Below are 22,090 nucleotides of genomic sequence, written 5' to 3'. Positions count from 1 at the left end.
CTCAGTCCAGAATGATCTTTCTTGATGCCATCTTGGCCGGAAGTCCGTGTGAAGAGATGGTTCCCATCTGCCTCGAAAGAGGCGGAGGTGCAGCTCCTCATAAAGAAACTGGATCTGAACTACTACTACTAATAATAATTTATTATTTATACCCCGCCCATCTGGCAGGGTTTCCCCAGCCACTCTCAGTGGCTCTCAACAAAATATTAAGAATACAATAAAATATCAGACATTAAAAACTTCCCTAAACAGGGCTGCCTTCAGATGTCTTCTAAAAGTCAGATAGTTGTTTCCTGATGGGAGGGCGTTCTACAGGGCAGGTGCTACAACTGAGAAGGCCCTCTGCCTGGTTCCCTGCAACCTCACCTCTCTCAGCGAGGGAACCACCAGAAGGCCCTCGGAGCTGGACCTCATAATCCGGGCTGAACAATGTGGGTGGAGACGCTCCTTTAGGTATACAGGGCCGAGGCCATTTAGGGCTTTAAAGGTCAGCACCAACACTTTGAATTGTGCTCGGAAATATACTGGGAGTCAATGTAGGTCTTTCAGGACCGGAGTTATGTGAGCTCAGTGGCCACTCCTTGGACTGGCACAACTATTAACCAGTCACAAACACCTCCTTTTGGGGAAAGGTGGTGGAGAGAGTTTTGGTGGGGCAGCTGCAAGCATCCTTGGATGACATGGATTATTAATTCCATTCCGATCTCGGTTCCGACTTGCCCATGGGACTGAGTTGCCCTTGGATGCCCTGATGACTTTTGCAGAGCGTTTGTTCCTGCTTCTCGATCTTTCTTAGGCTTTTGATACTATGGACCATGGTACCCTCCTGAACCAGCTCCTGGGAATGGGAACTGACACTGTGTTACAGTAGTTCCAGTCCTACTGCCAAGACCAAGTCCAGAGAGTAGCACTTGTGGAATGCCTTTCACTCTGCCTGGCAGTTACAAAACGGAGTACCGCAGGGCACTATCTTAGCTCCAAGACTATTTAAAAGCCATATGAAGCTGCTGACAGTGGTCATTGGGAGTTCTGGGAGAAGCTGACATTAGTATGCTGATGATGTTCAGCTCTCTTTCTCCATAACATCTGTCTGGGCAGTGGTAAGATGGATGAGGTAAAAGTTGAGCTTGAATCCTAGCAAGATGGAGACACTGTGGGTAAGTAGTTCCCATGTCTGAGAAATTGGTCAACTCTGGATGGGGTTGCACTCCCTGTAACAGAGCTGGTTTGCAGTCTAGGAATGCTTCTGCATCCAGCTTTGTCACTGCAGGCCCAACTGCAACTGGTACCACACCTACAACTGTTCCTGGACCGGGAGAACTTGACCACAGAAGTTCATCTCCACTTTTTTCCAAAACAAAAAGAATTGGGGACATGTGAATAAATGAACCAGGAACATTACAATTTCTCCAACACATCACTGATACATTTTTGGTCATATTACTCAATAATAATGGATATTCAGCATACAATTTTGAGTGCATTTCACAGATTCTGTCCCAGATTCTTACTGAGACAGGTCAGAAGGAGGCTTTTACCCAGATACTGTTCCATATAGTATTATCTAATGGCTCACCCAGATCTTTTCCCCATCATGCTTTTAAGGTTGTGAGAGATGACAGCATTTGAGAGTTTAATGTTTTGTAGATTAAGGAAATGAGGCCTTATCTCACAGCTATACAAATACTGCACACTCCATTCAAATAACACTTAGTTTTAAATTTCAGTGAAATACATACAAAACACTAGTTAAGGGGAACTCCCTATATTTCAAGTTAGGAGCAAGAGACTAGACTATGAAACAAATACAGAACTGTTTTGTTTTTTTTAATGGGTTAATTTTCATTCTAATCATCACTACTTTATTGTTGGTTCTTTCTTTTACCTTGCAGTTGCTAAAATATATTCATAACGTGGTGACCAAGATACTGCTAGAATTTCTTGTTTGTGACCTAAAAAATAAGAAGCCATAAGAATCCTTAGTGGTATACAACATACTACTCATATACAAACAGCTATGGCACAATTCTTTGGGATTACCAAAGCATCTGACTGAACAGAACCTTATCTCTTCACCACTGTTGTAAAGGAGGCATTGTACCAGGATGGAAGAAATGGAAGACATGCCTTCCATATCCTCCAGCATAGGAAGTGAAGGAAGGGGCTAGATAGGGATACAAGAGCAGCCTCCCATTCTCTGAATTGCCATGGTGTGCCATATGCACACCAGGGGGAGAAAACTTAATTAAGGCCCCTCCTGCCATTTGGAAGGATAAATGCTTAGCCCTGTTTTGTTTTGTTTTGTTTTGCTTTGGTTTGTTTGCTATGGTAAGAAACCAATTCTTCAATGTATAAATGAGTTATTTCAAAGTAAATAACTCTCTCTGAATTAATTCAGAGAAAGACTGATTGCAATCTACCAACTACTTGAATTGGTTTAGTTCCTTTATTTTTTTGCAGAGCATGTTATGGGATCGCTTTCTAAACAGAGACTTCAATTCAGTAGTGGTCAACATCCTTCTTTCATTGTCCCCCACTTGAGTACACTGCTCTGTAAATTCAACAGCAAGTTATCTTTAAAAGAAGAGACATGCAGTCCCTCCAGTGATTATTTTGCTTATTGTAGTGGTTGGGAGTTACTCGTGCGTAATCCTGCTCCGTTTGAGCATCGGATTGCCTGGTTAAACCCTCCGGACTACGCAGCCCATATTAGCGTGGCTGCCCTTAGTCACTCGTAGAATCTGTCTGTGGGCGTTTCTTAAAGCGTTGCCAACATAAGAGTTGTTTGACGCCCAATCGTTTGCGCCTCTCACTGCGCGGGAGTCTCCTGCGCAGGGTGGGCGTTGGCAGCGGGGTGCTTGGGCTCTCCTCGCTAACTTCCAACGAAGAGTCCTGGAGCCCCTGCACCTCCCTGTCCCGTTGCTCTCCTGGATCCCTGGTGTTACACTCATTCTCTTCCCCTTCTTCCCGACTGAGTCTCCCTCTAGCGCTTGCGACCTTCCCCTGCAGAATCAAAGACCCTCTCCTTCTCCCGTGCCTCTGATGGCAGTTCCACGACACTTATGAAGCTACAAAACACAATCTGTGGAATCCTAGAGCAATGTTCATACAAGTAACTCTACAGCTTAGGCTAGTTTAGTACCTTAGACTATACAAATTAATTTTTCTACATCAATTGCCTCCTTCTGAGGAGAGACTCAACATTAAATATTATTTTGGTAAATCAGAGAGTTACGCGATCCCAAGAGCATAGCAAGCTTGTTGGAAGACCTAGTGTGGACAGCAGACTAAGCAAAGTGGAACTCCCTGCAGCTTCTTTCATAAAAATAAATTGGAAACTAAATATTGCTGATGCAGGAGGGAGGTAATATAGTCTGGCCTACAGATGCGGCAGAAAGAGGTGGTAATGAGATGGTAGTAAAATGTGCAGTACCACTATAGACTGTAAGATCTTTGAATACTCTCCTGCACTGTCAATAGAAAACAAGCACAACAGAGAACAGACTGTTATGCTAGCTTTGAACTAGAAGGGAAGGTTTTGTTCTGTTGTCACTTGGGGGAGCATTCACACTAGTATTCGCTAATTGCTTCCTGAAGTAATACAGTTCATTGTTCCTCTTAGGAATTCTAATTCTGTTGCATGTGTAGGTTAGGCATGGCACATATATTCTTGCCAGCTACTATGTACAAGTCAGCTGTAGCCGGCAAAACATCTTATGTTTTTTATATCAATTGTCATTCTGAGCAGCAAGAAATGGGAACTCCAGCACTATTAAAAGTAGTATATGGCATAAGGGGCAGGGAGGAAGAGCAGAGGGTAGGAAACTGAGAGGCTGCCCAGGGTACAGAAATGATTGCTGATGGAACCTCCTACTACATCCTTTTTAAAGCTATCCCAAACATTCATTTTCTGGAATACAAGGTTTTATTTCATGGCCTATCTGCATTAGGCTTATCGGCTGCACTCCAATACATGCAAACAAGAATAACCTAGGCAATTGTCTAGCTGATTTTGGGTAAGTGGTTTCCTCAGTTTGCTGGGAACACTTGCCACTTTATATTTTAAGGATGTGAAACTCAATGAATCTAAACTGAACTAAACTGCCCAGTGTTTTCATAGTGACAAATCAATATTTTTACTTCTTCAGACCCACAGTGCTAGAACAATATGTGGAATATATTGCTATTCTTGCTGTGTCGTTTCACAACTGGAACATAACATGTCTGTCATATTACTTACAAATAATATATTGTTTAGAGCAGTTCTTTATGCTGTGTAGTTTACTCAAAGTAGTTACTGTCTAGAATTTATGTTTCAGACTAAGACATACCCTGCAGAATGTGAGAACATGATCCAGACTTCAAGTCACAAAGCTGTACTTTGGGGCTTTTGGTACCAACTGTAAGAAAAAAAGACAAAATACACTAAGGAAATGAGAAACACACTCTGCAACTTAAAATTGCAGCTATAAAAAAGCACACAGAGAAAGTGCTAGTTGTATTGTACAGTGGTGCCCCGCAAGACGAATGCCTCGCAAGACGAAAACTCGCTAGACGAAAGGGTTTTGCGGTTTTTGAGCTGCTTCGCAAGACGAATTTCCCTATGGGCTTGCTTCGCAAGATGGGAGCATCTTGCGGTTTTTGCAAGTTTGTTTCCTTTTTCTTAACACCCTTAATACAGTTGCGACTTGACTTTGAGGAGCAACTCATAGAACGCGGTGTGGTAGCCTTTTTTGAGGTTTTTGGCGATTTTTGAAGCTTTTCCAAAACTTTTCCGACACCGTGCTTCGCAAGACGAAAAATTCGCTAGACGAAAAAACTCGCGGAACGAATTAATTTCATCTTGCGAGTCACCACTGTATTTTATATATCTTTGGGGGGCTTTGAATACATGTATTAAAGAAGCTACAAATCCCCCAATTTTTTTTTCTAGTAACTGCATTCTGCATCTTCATTCAGCTTATTTACCATAACATTAAAATAAACAGAACAGGGTGAACAGATATTCTTTCATTCTTTATAAATTGACACAAAGGCATGTTTCATAAATGAAGCATTTGGAAGTACAAACAGAAGTCCACTGTGTGCAAATTACAAACTGGACACTGTTAAAAGTATTTATGGCTCTTAAGTCTAAATGCTAACTTGTACCACAGTAATTTGAGCCATCTCTTATCTTGAATATTGTCTCAGTATTCTAACAAGGCAGAATCTGAAATACTGATCAAATAATAAAAGACCAATTAATGCATATTTAGAAGGTACACTGTATTTTTTAAAACAAGGAATACAAATACATACATTTAATTAACAGCACAACTCTAGATAAAATATTCTGTCTTATTAAGGAAATTACTCTGTTTTGGTAAATGTGTTTGATTTATGAAGAGCCTTAAAGAAGATGCTGAAAAAGCTAGAGAATTGGCCAAGGAGAGAGCCCAGGAAGAACAAGCATGCTCTGTCCCCCACTCTGCCTTCACACCATTGGCTGCTTGGCACCTGCCACTTCAAACATGATTCAGATTTTCATTTATAAAGTAATTCACAATATATAGGCATCATGGCAACAACAAAAATATTCTAACAATGCAATTAGTCTGCATGCTTACTCAGAAAAAGACCTGCTGCACCTACTGAAACTTTTATCCTAGTATGTGTATTTTAGCCTGAATGTAGGGGCTGCAGACTTCAATGGCTGCAAAATAGTAGGCAAATAAAAGATTGCAGCACAATTCTTTGTAAATTATTCAGAGGTAAGCCCCACAGCTTTAAATAGTGATTATAGGATTGCAGTCATAGCCTTTTACCTACCCTGCCCCCAAAAGGTAATTTTAAAAAGCAAGGTTAAAATGTTCTCACTAATCCAGGTTAATCCTTACTGAAAAACACCAAAGTGATTTGTCATCTGGCTGGTGCTTTTTATTAGATAAGATTCAATGCATATTATAGGATATTTCACAATGTCTCTTTAATAACGTGTAGGTGATTTTTATTGTTTGTTTTTATTACTTTGGTCACAAATTGCTTAGGAATATTTTTAGTAGCAAGAGATGCGCCAGTTGGAAAAAAAAACCCCAACCCCAAAACCTCCACCCAACCCATTTTTCATATTCATCTAAACCTGTTTCCTAAAATTAACTGGAAGCACAAACATCTAGATAAAGGTAAAGGGACCCCTGACCATTAGGTCCAGTCGTGGCCGACTCTCGGGTTGCGGCGCTCATCTTGCTTTATTGGCTGAGGGAGCCGGCATACAGCTTCCGGGTCATGTGGCCAGCACGACTAAGCCGCTTCTGGCGAACCAGAGCAGTGCACGGAAACACCGTTTACCTTTCCGCCGGAGCGGTACCTATTTATCTACTTGCACTTTGATGTGCTTTCGAACTGCTAGGTTGGCAGGAGAAGGGACCGAGCAACGGGAGCTCACCCCGTCGCGGGGATTCGAACCGCCAACCTTCTGATCGGCAAGTCCTAGGCTCTGTGGTTTAACCCACAGCACCACCCGCGTCCCTAAGTTAACCCTAAAATTAACTGGAAGACCAAACATCTAGGGGCCAACAAATTCACAACTATCTCTTGGTAAGAAGAAACTGAAATTAACTGTAAGCCAAAAGCATTTGCTTCTAGGCTCACAGCTGACCTTTTGTGTGAATACAAACCTGCGATTAAGCAATGCTTGGTAGCAACTGGAGACATATGATGACTGTACACTGTTTCCGCAAAATGAAACACATCTGCTGGCTGTCAATTGAAAGACAATATGTTTATTTAATTTGAATGTCCTGATCCAAATCTTAACATAAAAATAAGATTTTAAAATCTTATGATTTTATGAAATATATTGTGAAATATGGCATCAAAACCCCATCCTGCGAATGCCTTCAAATTGTACCCAGGTACACATTTACATTTGCAAGATGGGACCCTAACCAAAATTGATATTTCTGCCAAAATGATTAGTTTAAACCTGCTAACTATGACAATGTAAAAAACAACAACATAGTAGTACGTACTGGGGTATCAAGAAACAGCAGAGAAAATTTTCAGTGAGAGTGGCTTGTATTAATACATTCACCACCTGCCATGAATAAAGAGAACAGCAGTAAAACGAACAACAAAGAAAACTATCATTTGAATATTATCCAAGGCAGGTAAAGATGAAACTGGGTTGAAAAGAGGTTTGTAGGCACCTTGAAAGCTCTGTAGAAAGCCTACACACAGCACTTTGCAAGCATTAATAATCACCTTATCTCTGGGGCTTGAAACACCCTGTGCACAGTGCTATGTAAAAAATGTGTCACCTGATGTCATTGTGACATCATGTGGTGACAGGTAGGTGGCTTGTATAACCGTAATCCAAATCTAACTCAGTTTCATTATGCAAATATTATTAGCATGGCGGCAGAAATGCAGATTAGGAAGAATACCTCATGAAAATCACACGATATGGAGCTGTTCGCCCAAACTGCAAAAACTTTTGATTATGCCATAGACTTCCTTTGTTTAAATTGTCCATGACTTTGTCTACTGTCTGCCTCTATTAGTGAGTCAACTGACTGACTGACTCTAAAAGTGATCTTACCAGCTAGATTTGAATGCTTAGTTTCCCCAACTATGGGTCCCTGCTTGCCAGACACAGATTCTGGATCAAATCCTGGTACCATAAGACTTGATCCTGCTGCAAATAATATATAGGCAGCCTTGCGGAAGTTGAGTAAACACTTGTAATTACTGTTTTTATAATGTATTCTAGAATTTAAGCTTCCCATGAAACCCAAACACATTTCCGCTTTCAAAACACTAAATACTTCCCATGATTTAACCCAACAATTAAAGATATGACTTACTTGTAATGTGTTTGTGTCCCATATTTTCAGGGTTTTATCAAATGAACTTGACGTAAACATGCCAGTATCATGAGGGTACCACTGAACTGTTTCTACACTGAATTTATGAACATTAGGATGACTTCTACAATGCAATAACAGAAGGACAAAGGTTACAACCGGCAGGTGTTTGCCCTAACTATGTGCCTTTGTGGCTTAAGAAGCAAAACTCTGAAAGACCGGGGTGGGGGGTGGGGAGTCTACGGTTTCTTCATTTAAAGTTTTCTTCTCTGCATTTATGATGTGGCAACCCTCCTCTGAATGTTAGTTCAAATTATATTTGTACAAGTGGGGATGGAAGAAATTGGATTATAAATATGGAATATAATATCAAAGGGAACTGCATGTGCAAAAAAAGGAAAAAGGGAGAGAAGCTCTATTTTGCAAAAGGTTTATGATGGAAACTGACTTTATTATTTATGAAGTGAACTGAATAATGCTAAGAGGACTTGGAATTTAATTTAATTGGAAGTATAATTGCTCATATATCTTCAGTTGGAAGGAAGGGTGAAAGGAGTCTGTGAACTGCCAAGGTTCTTTACTGAGTCATCGGCAGTTTGACAGACCGCTCTTCTTCCAAGGCTGACAGGAATAATAATAATAATAATAATAATAATAATAATAATAATAATAATAATAATAATAATAATTTATTTATACCCCACCCATCTGGCTGGGCTTCCCCAGCCACTCTGGGCGGCTTCCAAAAAAATATTAAAAAATTGTAATACATGGAGACAACAGGTAATATTTACTGGGACAGAGTGACTTTTGAAGCTGTTGTTAAAGTTGCAAAACAATGAAGCACAGGACGGAGCAATAGAGAAATTTCTGGAACAACAATGGGATATCAGCTCTGCCCAAAGCATGATGGGTAACAGCAACAACCAAGGGAAAGAAAGACATAACATCTTACAAGGAGAGGAAGAAACACCACAGAGTAACTGCCATACACAGGAGGAGGAAGGATATAGTTTGAGTTCCTCACTTGTAGTTTTATAAATCATTTAATATGTTACCACAAATAGAGGTTATGAATATTGCAGTTCTTGTATGAGGGATTATTATTATGACCGGAATGTAATTGAAATCAATAAGATTTTGAAACGCAGAAATAAAGAAAACCATCAAATCTAGCACGCCGGGGAGGCACTTTATCTAAATTATATAATTCAGTATTTGAACGATTGGTATTAATAATTGTATTATAAATAAGGTACTGTTATAATGAGACTAATATTGGACTGTAATTGAAAATAATAAAAAAAATATTATTATAAAAAGAAGCAGATCTCTGCAGGTAGTGGCTAGGGCACTAACAGCACTAAAGTTCCTTTAATGATTCAACCTTCCCAGCCAAGCAGTCTACATCTACTCAGAGATTAGGCCAAGTATACAGACACACATGGATAATTTCGTGGGGTCACCTGTCTTTTGTGGGAGTGGCTTGCCATGCTAGATATGAGGAAGCAGAGGGTTCCACGCCATCTCTCTTTAACTTCTAGAAAAAGCTTTACAGTGGTACCTCGGGTTAAGAACTTAATTCGTTCTGGAGGTCCGTTCTTAACCTGAAACTGTACTTAACCTGAAGCACCACTTTAGCTAATGGGGCCTCCTGCTTCCGCTGCGCCGCCGCCGCACAATTTCTGTTCTCATCCTGAAGCAAAGTTCTTAACCTGAGGTAATATTTCAGGGTTAGCGGAGTCTGTAACCTGAAGCATATGTAACCCGAGGTACCACTGTACTATCACTGCAAATGGCAGTCATGTTCCTCACTGCGTGTGGCCCAAAGGAAAGAATGCTACATCATGGCATAGTTTTGTTCCCAAGGGCCTTCTTGGTAAAAGAAAAGTAAGGATGGCTGCCGCAACTTATAAAACTATACATGTCTACCCAGAAATAAGTCAATTTGAGTTCAGTGTTGATTAATGCCAGTTAAGTGGGTACAGGATTCCAGTTTAATTTGTGGTAAAATGTTTTTCCAAAATTTTCAGGAATGGAAGAGGGTCTTCTTGGAAGCAACAGCATGAAGGAAGTATATAAAGAGATACTAGTTTTATAATACAACCATTGAAAAACAGTAAAATAGTGTAATATACACAGAGACACAGTATACAAGACAGCAGAACAGATAAAAACAGGAAATCAATAATAATAGGCTCCAATAAACAGAGTTCAAGAAAACCTTGGTGAAAAGATTTGTGTTTATCAGATGTCTCAAGCAACGGATGGATCATGTTTCATGTATGGTAGAGGGAATGGCATTCTACATGGCAGGAACAATGGCAGTAAATGCCCATTTTGGAGCCACAGTTCTGCGTATTCTATATGTTAGATTGCTGCAAGTAAAATTTCTCCAGATCTAAGTGATCTTACAGGTCTATACAGGGACAGGCGTCTTTCAGATAACCTGGCATCAGGTTGTTCAGGACTTTATAAGTCGCCAACATGACCCTGAACAAGGTCCAGGAGCTAATAAGCATCCAGTGCAAAGCTGCAATATGTACCAAGGTTCTCCACCCAACAACCTGGCCACAATAAAATTGATGTCTCATTATTTTATTACACCATCTAATGATACTCTGTTATTGGATTACCGGCATAACAATGCAAATCTCACCTACTCCAGACTTTATTTCTTCTTTTGTTTCTACTTATGGTAATAACAGCCATACAGGTAGATCTCATCTTATGCGTGGGTTATGTTCCTGGCTATCGGGACATATATGCAAAATCACATGAAACCAAAACAACCCCTGGAATGATCCTGCATGACTATCCCTTCCTGTCCAAAGCTGGCACTTAGCGGGCTTTTTAAGCCGCCTGCCTTGCCTACCATGCTCTGGGAAGGTAGCACAAAGTCTCCCATGAGATCTGTCCCTATTATTTATTTATTGGCAACTTGCGTAAAGCTGTGATTGTGTAAGTAAAATAAGTGTTGTGGGAAGGAGGAGTGGTAGTAATTTCTGCCTTCTGAGTAGAAAGAAGGAGGAAGAACCCAGACACTGAGGTCCAGCTCCGAGGGCCTTCTGGCGGTTCCCTCACTGCGAGAAGCAAAGCTACAGGGAACCAGGCAGAGGGCCTTCTCGGTGGTGGCACCCGCCCTGTGGAACGCCCTCCCACCAGATGTCAAAGAGAAGAACAGCTACCAGACTTTTAGAAGACATCTGAAGGCAGCCCTGTTTAGAGAAGCTTTTAATGTTTGATGTATCATAGTATTTTAATATTCTTTTGGAAGCTGCCCAGAGTGGCTGGGGAAGCCCAGCCAGATGGGCGGGGTATTATTATTATTATTATTATTTACCATGCAGACAACACTACCTAGCAGTACATTGTAAACATACAGTATAATGCCAATAAAAGGTATATTTATAAGGATTCCATTTGTAAAGAGTACATACCTTCCCACAGAACAAACAGCTTTGCAGGTATAGCATGGTTTTTGGCTAAGGTTTTCAAGATCATACAATACAATAACACCATCAGTGCCACCAGAAAGCATGCTGTAAGAAAACAAATTACTACTAAGTTAGACACATTAGACTTGGGGGGCTGTGTGTGTTAAACTCCCAAAAGGTAAGTCCAAAATTAAGGCTGTATTGTGAATCTGAACATTTTCCTGGAAATTTCTCAGCTGTAGTAAATCAAGTGGAATCCAATTTGATGTGTATGACTCAAATCTTTTTAAACAGCCATGTCATCTACATGACCCATAAAATTATCAATAGTAAAACTTATTTAGGTAAGAATTCAAGCAGGAACAATCCACAGCAACCTCCAGGCTTATGTGCTTCTTTTCCTGTGCATCCAGAAAGAGTTCAGAAGCTACTGCTTACACACTTTTTGAAACTTAGTCTTGTCATGTTGAGTGGACAAACCAACAATTGTTAACATTAACTAGTTTGTTTCAAACAAGCAAACTTCAAATGAAAGTTATCAAAGTTACTAAAGCTGGCTTAAACCAAACCATAGTTTGAGGTCTGGACTACATACCATGCTGTGATAAATCAGAAGCTTCCAAACTCCTTCTCCCAGTTGTGCAGGAGAGGAAAGAGGATAGCACATTAGTCTTGAGGGTGGCAAAGAACTATTTTGTCAAAAAAATAGTAATTAGCCATTGTAGTTCAAAAGCTTTATTTAGAAAGTAATTTTATTGGGCTACTAATACATGTTTTAAGACAAAAGTGGCCACTTTTGTCCTCCTGAGGTTTCCACTACTTCAGGAGTCATTTGCCAGGGATCACATGCCCGTGGTGAGTGGGGCGCGTGTTACATCAAGTGGTAGACCGAGAAAAGATCTCAAAAAGCTTGCTGAAAGAAGGTGGCTTTCAATAGGCCCTAAAAAGATGACAGAGACGGTGCCTGTCTAACATTCAAGGGAGGGAATTCCAAAGAGTAGGTGCCACCACACTAAAGGCCCACTTCCTACATTGCAAGGGACAGACCTGCTGATAAGATGGCATCTACAGGAGTTCCCCACCTGCAGTGATTGATTGAGTACATAAAGAGTGAGATGTTTTATGTGTCCTGGTCCAAAGATGTATAGGGCTTTATACACAACCATCACCCTGAACTTAGTTTGGTATTTGACAGCTGACTGGGGATGGGGGGTGGAATCATCACCATCATTTGTACCCTGCCCATCTGACTGGGTTGCCCCATAGAATTGTACACTTGGAAGGGAGCACAAGGGTCATCTAGTTCAACCCCCTGCATTGCAGGAATCTTTTGCTCAACCTGGGGCTTGAACCCGATTAAGAGTCTCATGTGCTACCAACTTAGCTATCCCTGGGGATGCAAAGCGGGATGAGGCTCTAGGATCTCCTGGATGGAAATAATGAGCTGTTTCCTTACTAACTAGGGCTCCTCCTCCTCCTTGGCTTAGGTCTTGGGGAAGACAAGCATTCCATGGTGTTTGATTCCTGATTGCTGTGGTTGTGTGGGTAGGGATCTACTCATGGTGTTTGCAGCATGAGTTCAAGTCCTGGGAGTTCTCTCTCTTTTGCAGCTTGAATTCCTGCTGTCTGTTTTCCAATCTCCTACCATACTGTGCAATAAGCCACTTGAAAGTGCTGTTGCTGGCATGTGCATGTGGCTCCTCTGGTTGGATGTCCTGGATTCTTCTTAGCTGCTTGGCAGAACAGTCTTTCTGCACAACCACCACCCTGGGTGGTCGTCAAATCTTGGGTCTCAAGAGGGTCTCTTGTAGTGTTAAGGTATCTTACCTAAGGAACTATGAGGCTGCTGTTGAATGGGCAATCAACCTTTCCCTTTGTGTGATGTGCTTGTTAGCACCAGAACAGGATTCAATGTTGAGTCTGTAAAGATGTGTGGGGACTGGCAGTAGTAAGGCTGTTGCTGCCCTTGCCATTGGGACATGTGGAGTAGGCATGCCATGGTGTGCACAGAGTAGCAAAGAGAATGTGACCCAAAACCAGAACTATACTAATTTTTGATGAGGCAGGACATAATTTTGTTGCCTGAAAGAATTTGTTGAACCTGAACTGAACAGAAAGGTAGCTATGTGTGTCAGGTTACTAGTTCACAATCATACTCCAGCCAAACAACAAAACACCTGATGCGATTCATTAGTAGCACCAGAACTAGAATGCGCACATACAATAAAACCAACAGCTGGAAGGATTTGTATATTGTGGATCTATACAGATTTCTATAGGTCTTCAGGGCCCATGGAGGAGCACAGTGCAGCAGCCTACTAGCCTAGTAAAGGCACTGGGAATTGGGGAGATGAGTGAGCAGGCCCTCCTAGGCCCAGGATATCTGAAGGAATCTTCAGCCCAGACACTGGGGAGTATGGTGTTTGTGTGGGGAAGGATCATTGGAGATGGTATTCCTTTCTGGACTGGTTCTGAGGTTTTCTGCTTCCCGGGGGCTTAAAAGTATGTTGAACACTTTTTATGTTAATGCCCAGTGGTTACCCTATCATGTAGCTCTTATGGTATGAATTGGGCTAGGATAGTACAGTGGTACCCCGGGTTACATAAGCTTCAGGTTACATACGCTTCAGGTTACAGACTCCGCTAACCCAGAAATAGTACCTCGGGTTAAGAACTTTGCTTCAGGATGAGAACAGAAATTGTGTTCCGGCGGTGCGGCAGCAGCAGCAGGAGGCCCCATTAGCTAAAGTGGTGCTTCAGGTTAAGAACAGTTTCAGGTTAAGAATGGACCTCCGGAACAAATTAAGTACTTAACCCGAGGTACCACTGTACTTAGTGGGAAGGGAATGTTACTTTTAGGTTTGAATCTGCCCGTTTTGACTAGTATTGTATCCATTCATTATGTTACCAATTTTATTAAACAAAACATTTTCAGAACTTGATTTTTTCTTTGGAAAAAATTATCAATGGGAAATTTTCAATTATTTTATTGAATATATTTTAAAATATGTTTTATACAATACATTCCACAATAAAACATATAGTAATATCATGTACATACTATCGACTTTCCACAGGTTCAATATCCAAGGTGTTAATACCACTTCCATGGATTCTTTCTATATCTTTATCCTTGTTTAACTCCAGGCTCAGCACCCTTAACAAGAACAACAACAAAGTCATTAAGAAATGTAATATATGACACAACTTCAACCTATTCAAAAATTGTCAGTATCAGGCCCTTCAACCTGATCCATCAAATTCACCATTCACTGATTTGTGGACTCACAAATCAGTTTCAGAAAACTGATCTTCTGCATGTTGGTGGAGCATGTTTAGGATACATTTATATTTACAGCAAACAAAAAAAATGATAAATGTATCAACAGGCATATAATGCTAGAAAGAAAGTCCATAAAACAACAAATCTTCAGTTGTATATATTATAGATATCCAATTTGCACTCACTTGAAAGAGAGTGACATATCTGAATCCTATGCATATTTACTTGAAAGTAGGTCCCAGTTGGTTCAGTAGGATTTAAGTGTGTATCAGATTGTGGCCTCTGAAACTTAAACTTAATGGTAGACACTAATAATAAATTTAGGACATCTAGTGGACAAAATGATTTGAGTAACAAATGAAACTTCTGTCATCAGTGAACTAGTATTTCAAGTTCAAAAAACTGTAATCATCCCTGAACTGGGGTTCATTAAGGTTGTCTTAATTGCCATACATTCAAAACTGAATGAAGTATCATTGCAATCTTATTCAAGTGTATGGAAAAGCAAGCCATATTAACTATGGGACACACTTCTGAATGAACAATTATAGGATTGGACAGCAAAATACGTCACTAATTTGACAACATTCTGTTTACTAGAATGGCATGCAGTACTTGTTCTTATATATAGTTTAAAGTATGCATTGTATTACAGACCCGGAAACGAATGGCGTTCAGATGCTTTAAAACAGGTATGGCAAACCTTTGGCTCTCCAAATGTTGCTTAACTACAACTCCCATCATCCCTGGCTGTTGGCCCTGTTTCTGATGGGCCAAAGTTTCCCTATACCTCCCTGACTACTGATAACATGGTTTAAAAAGTTAGAAAACCTACTTGTTAGAATATTCTAGAAAGAACTTGAGAATTGGTCTTGAACAGGTTGCTAGGCAGGGTGGATTAAAAAAAGATTTTTTAAAAAACAAAACAAAAACAATTTTCTTTTTACTTAAATTGGATTTTTTTTATTAAAATAAAATGCTTTTGGAGGAAAAATCTTTCTAAAGATAGTTTTCTACTTAAGTTATACTATAGTCCAAAGGCTATTCATCAGGAAATAAGGATTTGTTTTAAGTTTTTCATGTGCGCTAAAACTCAGTCTGTTTTTTTAAAAAATCGTTTAACCACATCAGTTAACAAACATGGATACCTATGCTATAATGTTATTGTTTTAGTTAAATAAATTGTTTCAATTGTTATTAAGGAAATGATTATTTTTCTCCTTCCAATAAAGTAGAGCAGAAAAGTTGTCCAAATATAAATAATAATTTCATAATTATCTGTTTATGTATTTGTAATAGTATAAACAAATCAGTAATTTTTTATATAATTGTAAAAACTACTCTGAAAATTTCTTATTCCAAAAAAGAAACCTTCATCTGGTTGTAACTATTAAGATTATACCAGCAAGAATGTGTCTTTCTGTAAAAAAAATGATTTAAATCAAATCTTACTAACTAGTGATTTAAATCATTTGATTTAAATCAAATCCACCCTGTTGCTAGGCAACAGAAAAATCTCCCCAGCAACAAGTGCCTTTTTAAAGGGCGTGTGGTCAATAAAGCTCAGTCAGTGTGTAAATGCACAGAAGTGTAAATGAGTCAGCAACTGAGTCTCAGAGCTGGATGGCTAGAGGAGAATGAATTATGTTGTTTTATTTGTTTTATTTGAACCAGTGTAAATTTTTGTAAATAATAAAGATTTTATGTAAAAAGAAACTCTGCTGCAAGCCTGAATAAGAATACAACCCAATAGTTCCATACAACTGACAGTTCCAGAACCGGATGTTGCAGGACCAGATGTCTCAATACTGGATGTTCCAGGACTACACGTTCCAGAGAACTCAATGAGCACAGAACATAATGTTTTGGAACACCCTAAGATAGGCGTTTTGTGTTTCAGGTTCTAAGCTTTTAATGTTTGATGTATCATAGTATTTTAATATTCTTTTGGAAGCCGCCCAGAGTGGCTGGGGAAACCCAGCCAGATGGGCGGGGTATAAATAATAAATTATTATTATTATTATTATTATTATTATTATTATTATTATTATTATTATACCTTAACATCAGTTTCTCTATCCTGAACAGTTTCTTCACTCATTGCTCTTTGTCTCTTAACCTGTTTTGAATTTTCAGTTTGTCTCTGTGTCTCCCTCTGAGATAATCTCTGACTTGAAGGAAGACACACTTCAGGTAGACATTTTGTCTACCTTGTGCTTGCTCATGAAAAATGACATCTCAACTATTACACTTTTGCTTTTAAGAGAGCAGTCTATACCGTTTTGTTCGAGAATCATAACCAAGAAATTAACACTCTAACTCTCTTGAAGAGAGGTTCCTGCATGTATCAGCTTGAACATGCACAAAACATTTACATCCAAACACACGCAAATGTCCTAACTTGGGTTTTACATCATAAGGAGTAGTGTTAGTTACAGAGGTATACAATCTATTTGGAATGTAGTTTGCTGTAACCAATGATTCTGCTCAGAAAACCTCTGACAGTTCTCTTTTTAATTGTGCTCTAAGCATTTCTTGGTAGAAGCTCCAAGTCTCTGTGCCCCTATCAACCCTTTCCAGCTCAGAGCGAGGTGTACATAAGCTGCATTGCAACTCACAGCCCTTCATCTACAGTTAAACAATTTACAATCAGAAGAACAGGGTGAGTCCTAAAAATATGTATCTCAGGTGTCAAAAACCAGTATGAAGTGGTGGATCTTCAGCATATGACAGAAGATACACACTGAATGTGCCACATGAACCTCTTTGGGGAGGGAATTCCACATTTGAGGGGCTGCCACAGAAAGCCAGTCAGTGTAATGTGATCCCCTGCAGTGGTGCAAGGGTAGGACTCGGGGCCAGGGTCCCACTTCACAAAAGAAACAGGTGGTTCCTCAAATACAGAAGAGCTGGTTTAGAGCACTTTGAAGTAAGTGAAGCAATACACATTGCCATCTAAAGAGAGGACTCACCTTTAGTCCAGAGTTCACCCAACTGCACCACTACTCCCTTTTCTATGTATGCACATACTCTGAACACCTGCAAAAGGACTTGTCCAGAGAGAGTCTTGCTCTGCTGGGATGCAAACCCAGGCACAAATCACAATACCACACAGCTTCTGAATGAGATCTGGCCAGCTAAGTGACACATTACCATGATTCCCCAGATGTTTGTGACATCAGGAATTGCTTTGTGAATTAGTAGGGTTCAAAGACTGCAATTAGCCCTGCCTGTACTTTTCTGCACTTCATTTTCCTTCCACCTCACCGTGTACAACCCTGTAAATCACGCGCATGTGTGTGCGCGTGTATAAAATAACTCAGGATAACACCTTATGTATCTGATGACACGGACCACAGTCCACGAAAGCTTTTGCTTCCATAAATGTCTTAGCCACCAATGCACCCCAAGACTGTCTGCCGCTCTCGGTGCCATAGGAACCCAGACAGCCAGAAAGAGCTGCCAGGCGAGGCCTCCGGCCTGCCCTGAGACTTGCTTTACCTCCTGGTAGACTCAGCCCGGCGAAGCCTCAGCGGGTCTTCCAAGCCTGCTTGGCGGGCAGAAATAAAGCCCAACATGACGAAATGTGATAAGCCGCAGCCACGGCACCGCCATGTTGTGGGAGTGATCTAGCGCTCATTGGCTCCGAGTGAGAGCCCCTCAGCCAATGCGGGGGCTTGTTATTTAAAACGTCGTCTTTCGTCGCCAGTGCTGAACGGGAACAACACAGCGCCCATGCGCAGAGTTTTGGAGGCGGGTCGGCGCGCGCGCACTCCACACCCCTAGTCAGCGTCGGGCTTAGCTTGAGCTGCGTCAACGGCGGGAAGCGGACATGACATTCAAAAGGTTTCTCGACGGTTCGAGGCTCTCGACCGTCACGTGTTTGAATCCTGTCAGTGTGGGGAACAGAACTCGAGAGAACCGCGCATGCGCCTTATTCTTCCACAGGCATGAGCGGCGTCTGGCGGCTTTTGCGCTCGCTGAAGCTCCGGGTTTGGGGGCCAGCGAAAGAGTATGTCGGCGCAGACCCTCAGGGCAACAAGTACTACCGTGTCCCGAAGCACGAAACCTGGGCAGGTGAGGGGAGGGAAGGAGGCGGGGCGAGTCGGTCGGAAGGTCAAACCCGGGTTATGTTTACGAGCCGCGCGTTCTCCTCAGAAACGAGCCCGAAGGTTTTCGCGTATCCAAAGTTCGCTCTGGCCGAGCTGGAATAACGGCCGCCCTCTCGGTCGCTCACACGCTCGCTGGAGCCTGGCGGGAGTTGAGAGCCCGGCGTCGTCTGAAGGGCCACAGGTTCCCTACTCCTGCCTTTTGCTTCCATTTAGTGGGCGTGATCGTGGGCAGAATCCTCTCCTCAAAAGCTAGCTCAGTTGGGCTTTCTCCCAAGGAATGGTGTGTATAATTTATTAATCTGCATATGATGGAAGCTGCCCAGAGTGGGTGGGGCGACCCAGATGGGCAGGGCACAAAGAATAAATTTATTATTGTTGATACTATTAAAGCTCTGAAGACCATTGAGAGCTAACTTATTACATACTTCAGGATCCTCTGCAAATTTTTAGGGATCTCTGGGCTTGCTGGCAGTGATGCAGTCAGCTGGATTGAACTGTCGCTTTATAAATTAATATTTAATATTTTGTTGGGAGCCGTCCAGAGTGGCTGGGGAAATGGGCGGGGTATAAATAATAAATTATTATTAATTATTATTATTTCCCACAGTGCCCCAGAGCGATACTTGGTTGGAATTGTGGGGAATTAAAAATGTAGTTTTGCATTTAGCTGTCTGATGCTGTACCAGATCTCCAAGGCAGGCATCGCCAGCGAGCCTCTGGGACATTGACAGCTGCTCAAGGATGCCAACTGCTGACACAAACTCTGTGAATAACTAAAGCCCCAGCCATGTCCACTCAACACTTAAATAGTATTCTGTTAAATGGGACTTAGTTAAGTGAGGCTAGGGTTGCAGCCTAAGGATTGCACGCTTACCTGGAAGAAAGTCTAATCAAACCCTGCAAGTTTTATTCTGATTAAAAATGCCCAAGGATCGGGCTGTATGTCTGATAGATCTCAGTGGAACTTACTTTTGAGTAAACATGCATTATATTGCACAGGGATTTATTTTGACCAAAGCACATGCACATTTTATCTCCTTCACTGTTTAGGCATGGTCCAAAGTCACTTTGGGGCCCATATATATAATTTCTGCCTTAGTACTGTACGGTGTTCCCAAGTTTTTGATACTTGGCTTACTCTGTGTGTGTGTTAGATTTCAAATAAGAGGTATGCTGCAGTCTTGCCCTACTGAAGGAACATTTCAGTTGTTTTAAGACAGCATAAATTATACCAGCTTTCCTCAAGATGGTGTAAAGTTACACCAGATCCAATCCCATTCTGGAGCAAGCCTACTAGTGACTGAGCTGGCCTAAGCCCATCAGAGGGAAAACAAACAGACTTACACCACCCTTTATGTTGATATAAGTTCCACTGGATTGCTAGGTTACATGACTGAGCAGGACAAAGATAAAATCCAGCTCTGTAACTCTGTAACTGGTTTACATATATATATATATTAAAATATATATATATATAAACCAGTTTTATATATATATTTTCAATTTTAAAAAATTGGAAGATTTTGGAAGTTCCACATAGAGCATATTGAAGTAATCCATTCTTGAAGTAACCAATGCATGAATTACTGTGGCCAAATTCACTCAGTCCAGGAACAGTTGTAGCTGTTGTCCTAGTCACAGCTGATACTAGGTGTTTCTAGCCACAGAAGCTAGCTGGGCCTCCAGTGAAAACACTGGATCTAGAAACACCCACAGACTGCTCACTTTCCTCTTTAGGGAAGGAGCACAACCCCATCCAGAACAAGAAATTGAAGATTTTCTCAGGCACTGGAACCACTTGACCACAGTGTCTCTGTCTTGCCAGGATTCAAGCTCAGCTATTTTACCTCATCCATTTTATCATGTATCTGGTAGACTGCACTGATTTCATTAAGATATTAACCAAGTTATTCTGTAAGTGAAACTTAGGTTTGTATTCAACATTAGTTCTACTCAGTTCTACTTAGTTGAATACAACCCTTTGTATTTACATTTTAAAAATCTATTTTTATCTACCGTGACCCTAGTATAGTTAAAATAAAATTCTTTATGCTGTTATTTTTTCTAGTTGCCAAGAGAGCTATGCTCTCTGATCAGAAAGTAGCTTTACTGGAAGGTCACATTTGAGCTAAAGTTCCAATTAGTAATTTACAGATTGGGATTTGGAGAGAGACAGTTTTAGTACAGAAGCTGCCACTTGCCAGCCCATTGTTAGATTTCTTTATGTATCTTGAACGATGAGGCTCTTTTTCCATGAAGTCGTATAGAAATAAATGATTAATAATCACATTTTAGAAATTAGCACTGAAATTCTAGATCTTTGTACATCTGTGATATTTTGAGTTTACACTTGAAAATATGAAGTATATTGTGCACATGGGCACAAGAACAGGGTCTTTTCTGCAAAGGCCACCCAATTATGGAATTTAATTGTCAGCCATATCAGGCCAGCTTCATCTCTTGTGTCTTTTGAACAGGCCTGAAAGATTCATTTCATTCTTTTGTCTTTTAATATAGGATGATGGTTACCAGATTGTAGTTTTCAATGTGACACTTTTTTCTTATGCTGTTTTTATATTTTTAGAGATCATTGGATATTTTAAATGTATTAAATGTGTTGTGTTTGTATGTTTGGTTGTAAACTGCTTTGAGAGATAGTCTTGCCTGAAAAGCAGAATAGAAGGGTTTAATTTAAATAAATATTATACTGGTATACCGCTTGGGTTGCTGTGCTTTACTGCAGCTTCCTATTGAGTTTACACGTAGTTGGAGACCTGAATGTCTGCGTGAAAGGACCCTACATAGGATTGTAACTTGTCTCAGCATTACCTGTTCCCAACTATGTCTGTATGACTGCATATTCTCAGATTTTTTAGCACGTTAAACTTGTTAAAAGATTAGTTTGACAGTGATTAAATAATACAATTCCATCATGCTTGTCCCGAGAGAAACATCCAGGCTAAGTCATTTACTCTGAGATGACTTCTGAGTTGCCACTCTTGAAACTGGATGAGCTGGAAGGTGGGATTGGACACTTAAGCAACCATGATTGATGACTCATTTTTAGTATCTCAGTCAAGTATTTCACTAAAAAGGGTAGATTTATCTGTGTAATACATTTATTTTTTTACTGTATAACACTGTCAGGGCTTCACCATAGCTTTGCTACATGATGAATTGCCCTTGCTATACCAGCCTATATTGATTTTCAAGCTATTCATATCTCAGTAATTACAAAACAAGTTCCTTGTACAGTTTATGCATTTTATTACAACATGCATTCAGTGTGAAATAACTCTTCCTATTTGGTAATATGAATACAAAAATGGTTTGTAATAGTAATAATGAAAAATTATGCTGCAGCATAAAACATGCTAGACATTTAATATCTAGCACATATCCTCTAATGCA

At 40.5% G+C, this 22,090-nt stretch overlaps 2 protein-coding genes across 6 annotated transcripts in view; one reads left to right on the top strand and one right to left on the bottom strand.

The window, feature by feature from the left end:
• Positions 1 to 18,222, bottom strand: part of ERCC8 (ERCC excision repair 8, CSA ubiquitin ligase complex subunit) — a 35,245-nt gene extending 17,023 nt beyond the window's left edge. For 2 of the 5 annotated variants that reach the window (XR_014012880.1, XM_081213097.1), the window contains exons 1-7: positions 18,069 to 18,222; positions 14,346 to 14,441; positions 11,288 to 11,389; positions 7,848 to 7,971; positions 6,660 to 6,741; positions 4,332 to 4,400; positions 1,886 to 1,952 (exon numbers count right to left, since the gene is read on the bottom strand). Coding sequence is in view for 4 of the 5 variants with exons in the window: in XM_081213097.1 (XP_081069223.1) it covers positions 1,886 to 1,952; positions 4,332 to 4,400; positions 6,660 to 6,741; positions 7,848 to 7,971; positions 11,288 to 11,389; positions 14,346 to 14,441; positions 18,069 to 18,145 (617 nt within the window). In the remaining variant the exon portion in view is untranslated. Of the gene's footprint in view, positions 1 to 1,885; positions 1,953 to 4,331; positions 4,401 to 6,659; positions 6,742 to 7,013; positions 7,230 to 7,847; positions 7,972 to 11,287; positions 11,390 to 14,345; positions 14,442 to 18,068 lie in introns of those variants that run through there. The other 3 variants (XM_081213096.1, XM_081213098.1, XM_081213099.1) reach the window with 3 other exon arrangements.
• A 264-nt stretch (positions 18,223 to 18,486) lies between these two features.
• The window catches only part of NDUFAF2 (NADH:ubiquinone oxidoreductase complex assembly factor 2), a 45,795-nt gene continuing 42,191 nt past the window's right edge, over positions 18,487 to 22,090 (top strand). The window contains exon 1 of the mRNA XM_081213269.1: positions 18,487 to 18,644. Within this exon, the coding sequence (XP_081069395.1) occupies positions 18,518 to 18,644 (127 nt within the window). The 5' untranslated portion in view covers positions 18,487 to 18,517. The remainder of the gene's footprint in view (positions 18,645 to 22,090) is intronic.

Source organism: Podarcis bocagei, assembly GCF_964188305.1.
Source record: "Podarcis bocagei genome assembly, chromosome: 11".
NCBI classification, from domain to species: domain Eukaryota; kingdom Metazoa; phylum Chordata; class Lepidosauria; order Squamata; family Lacertidae; genus Podarcis; species Podarcis bocagei.
The sequence above is the reverse complement of the archived record's forward strand: the minus strand, read 5'-3'. Positions and strand labels throughout refer to the sequence as shown.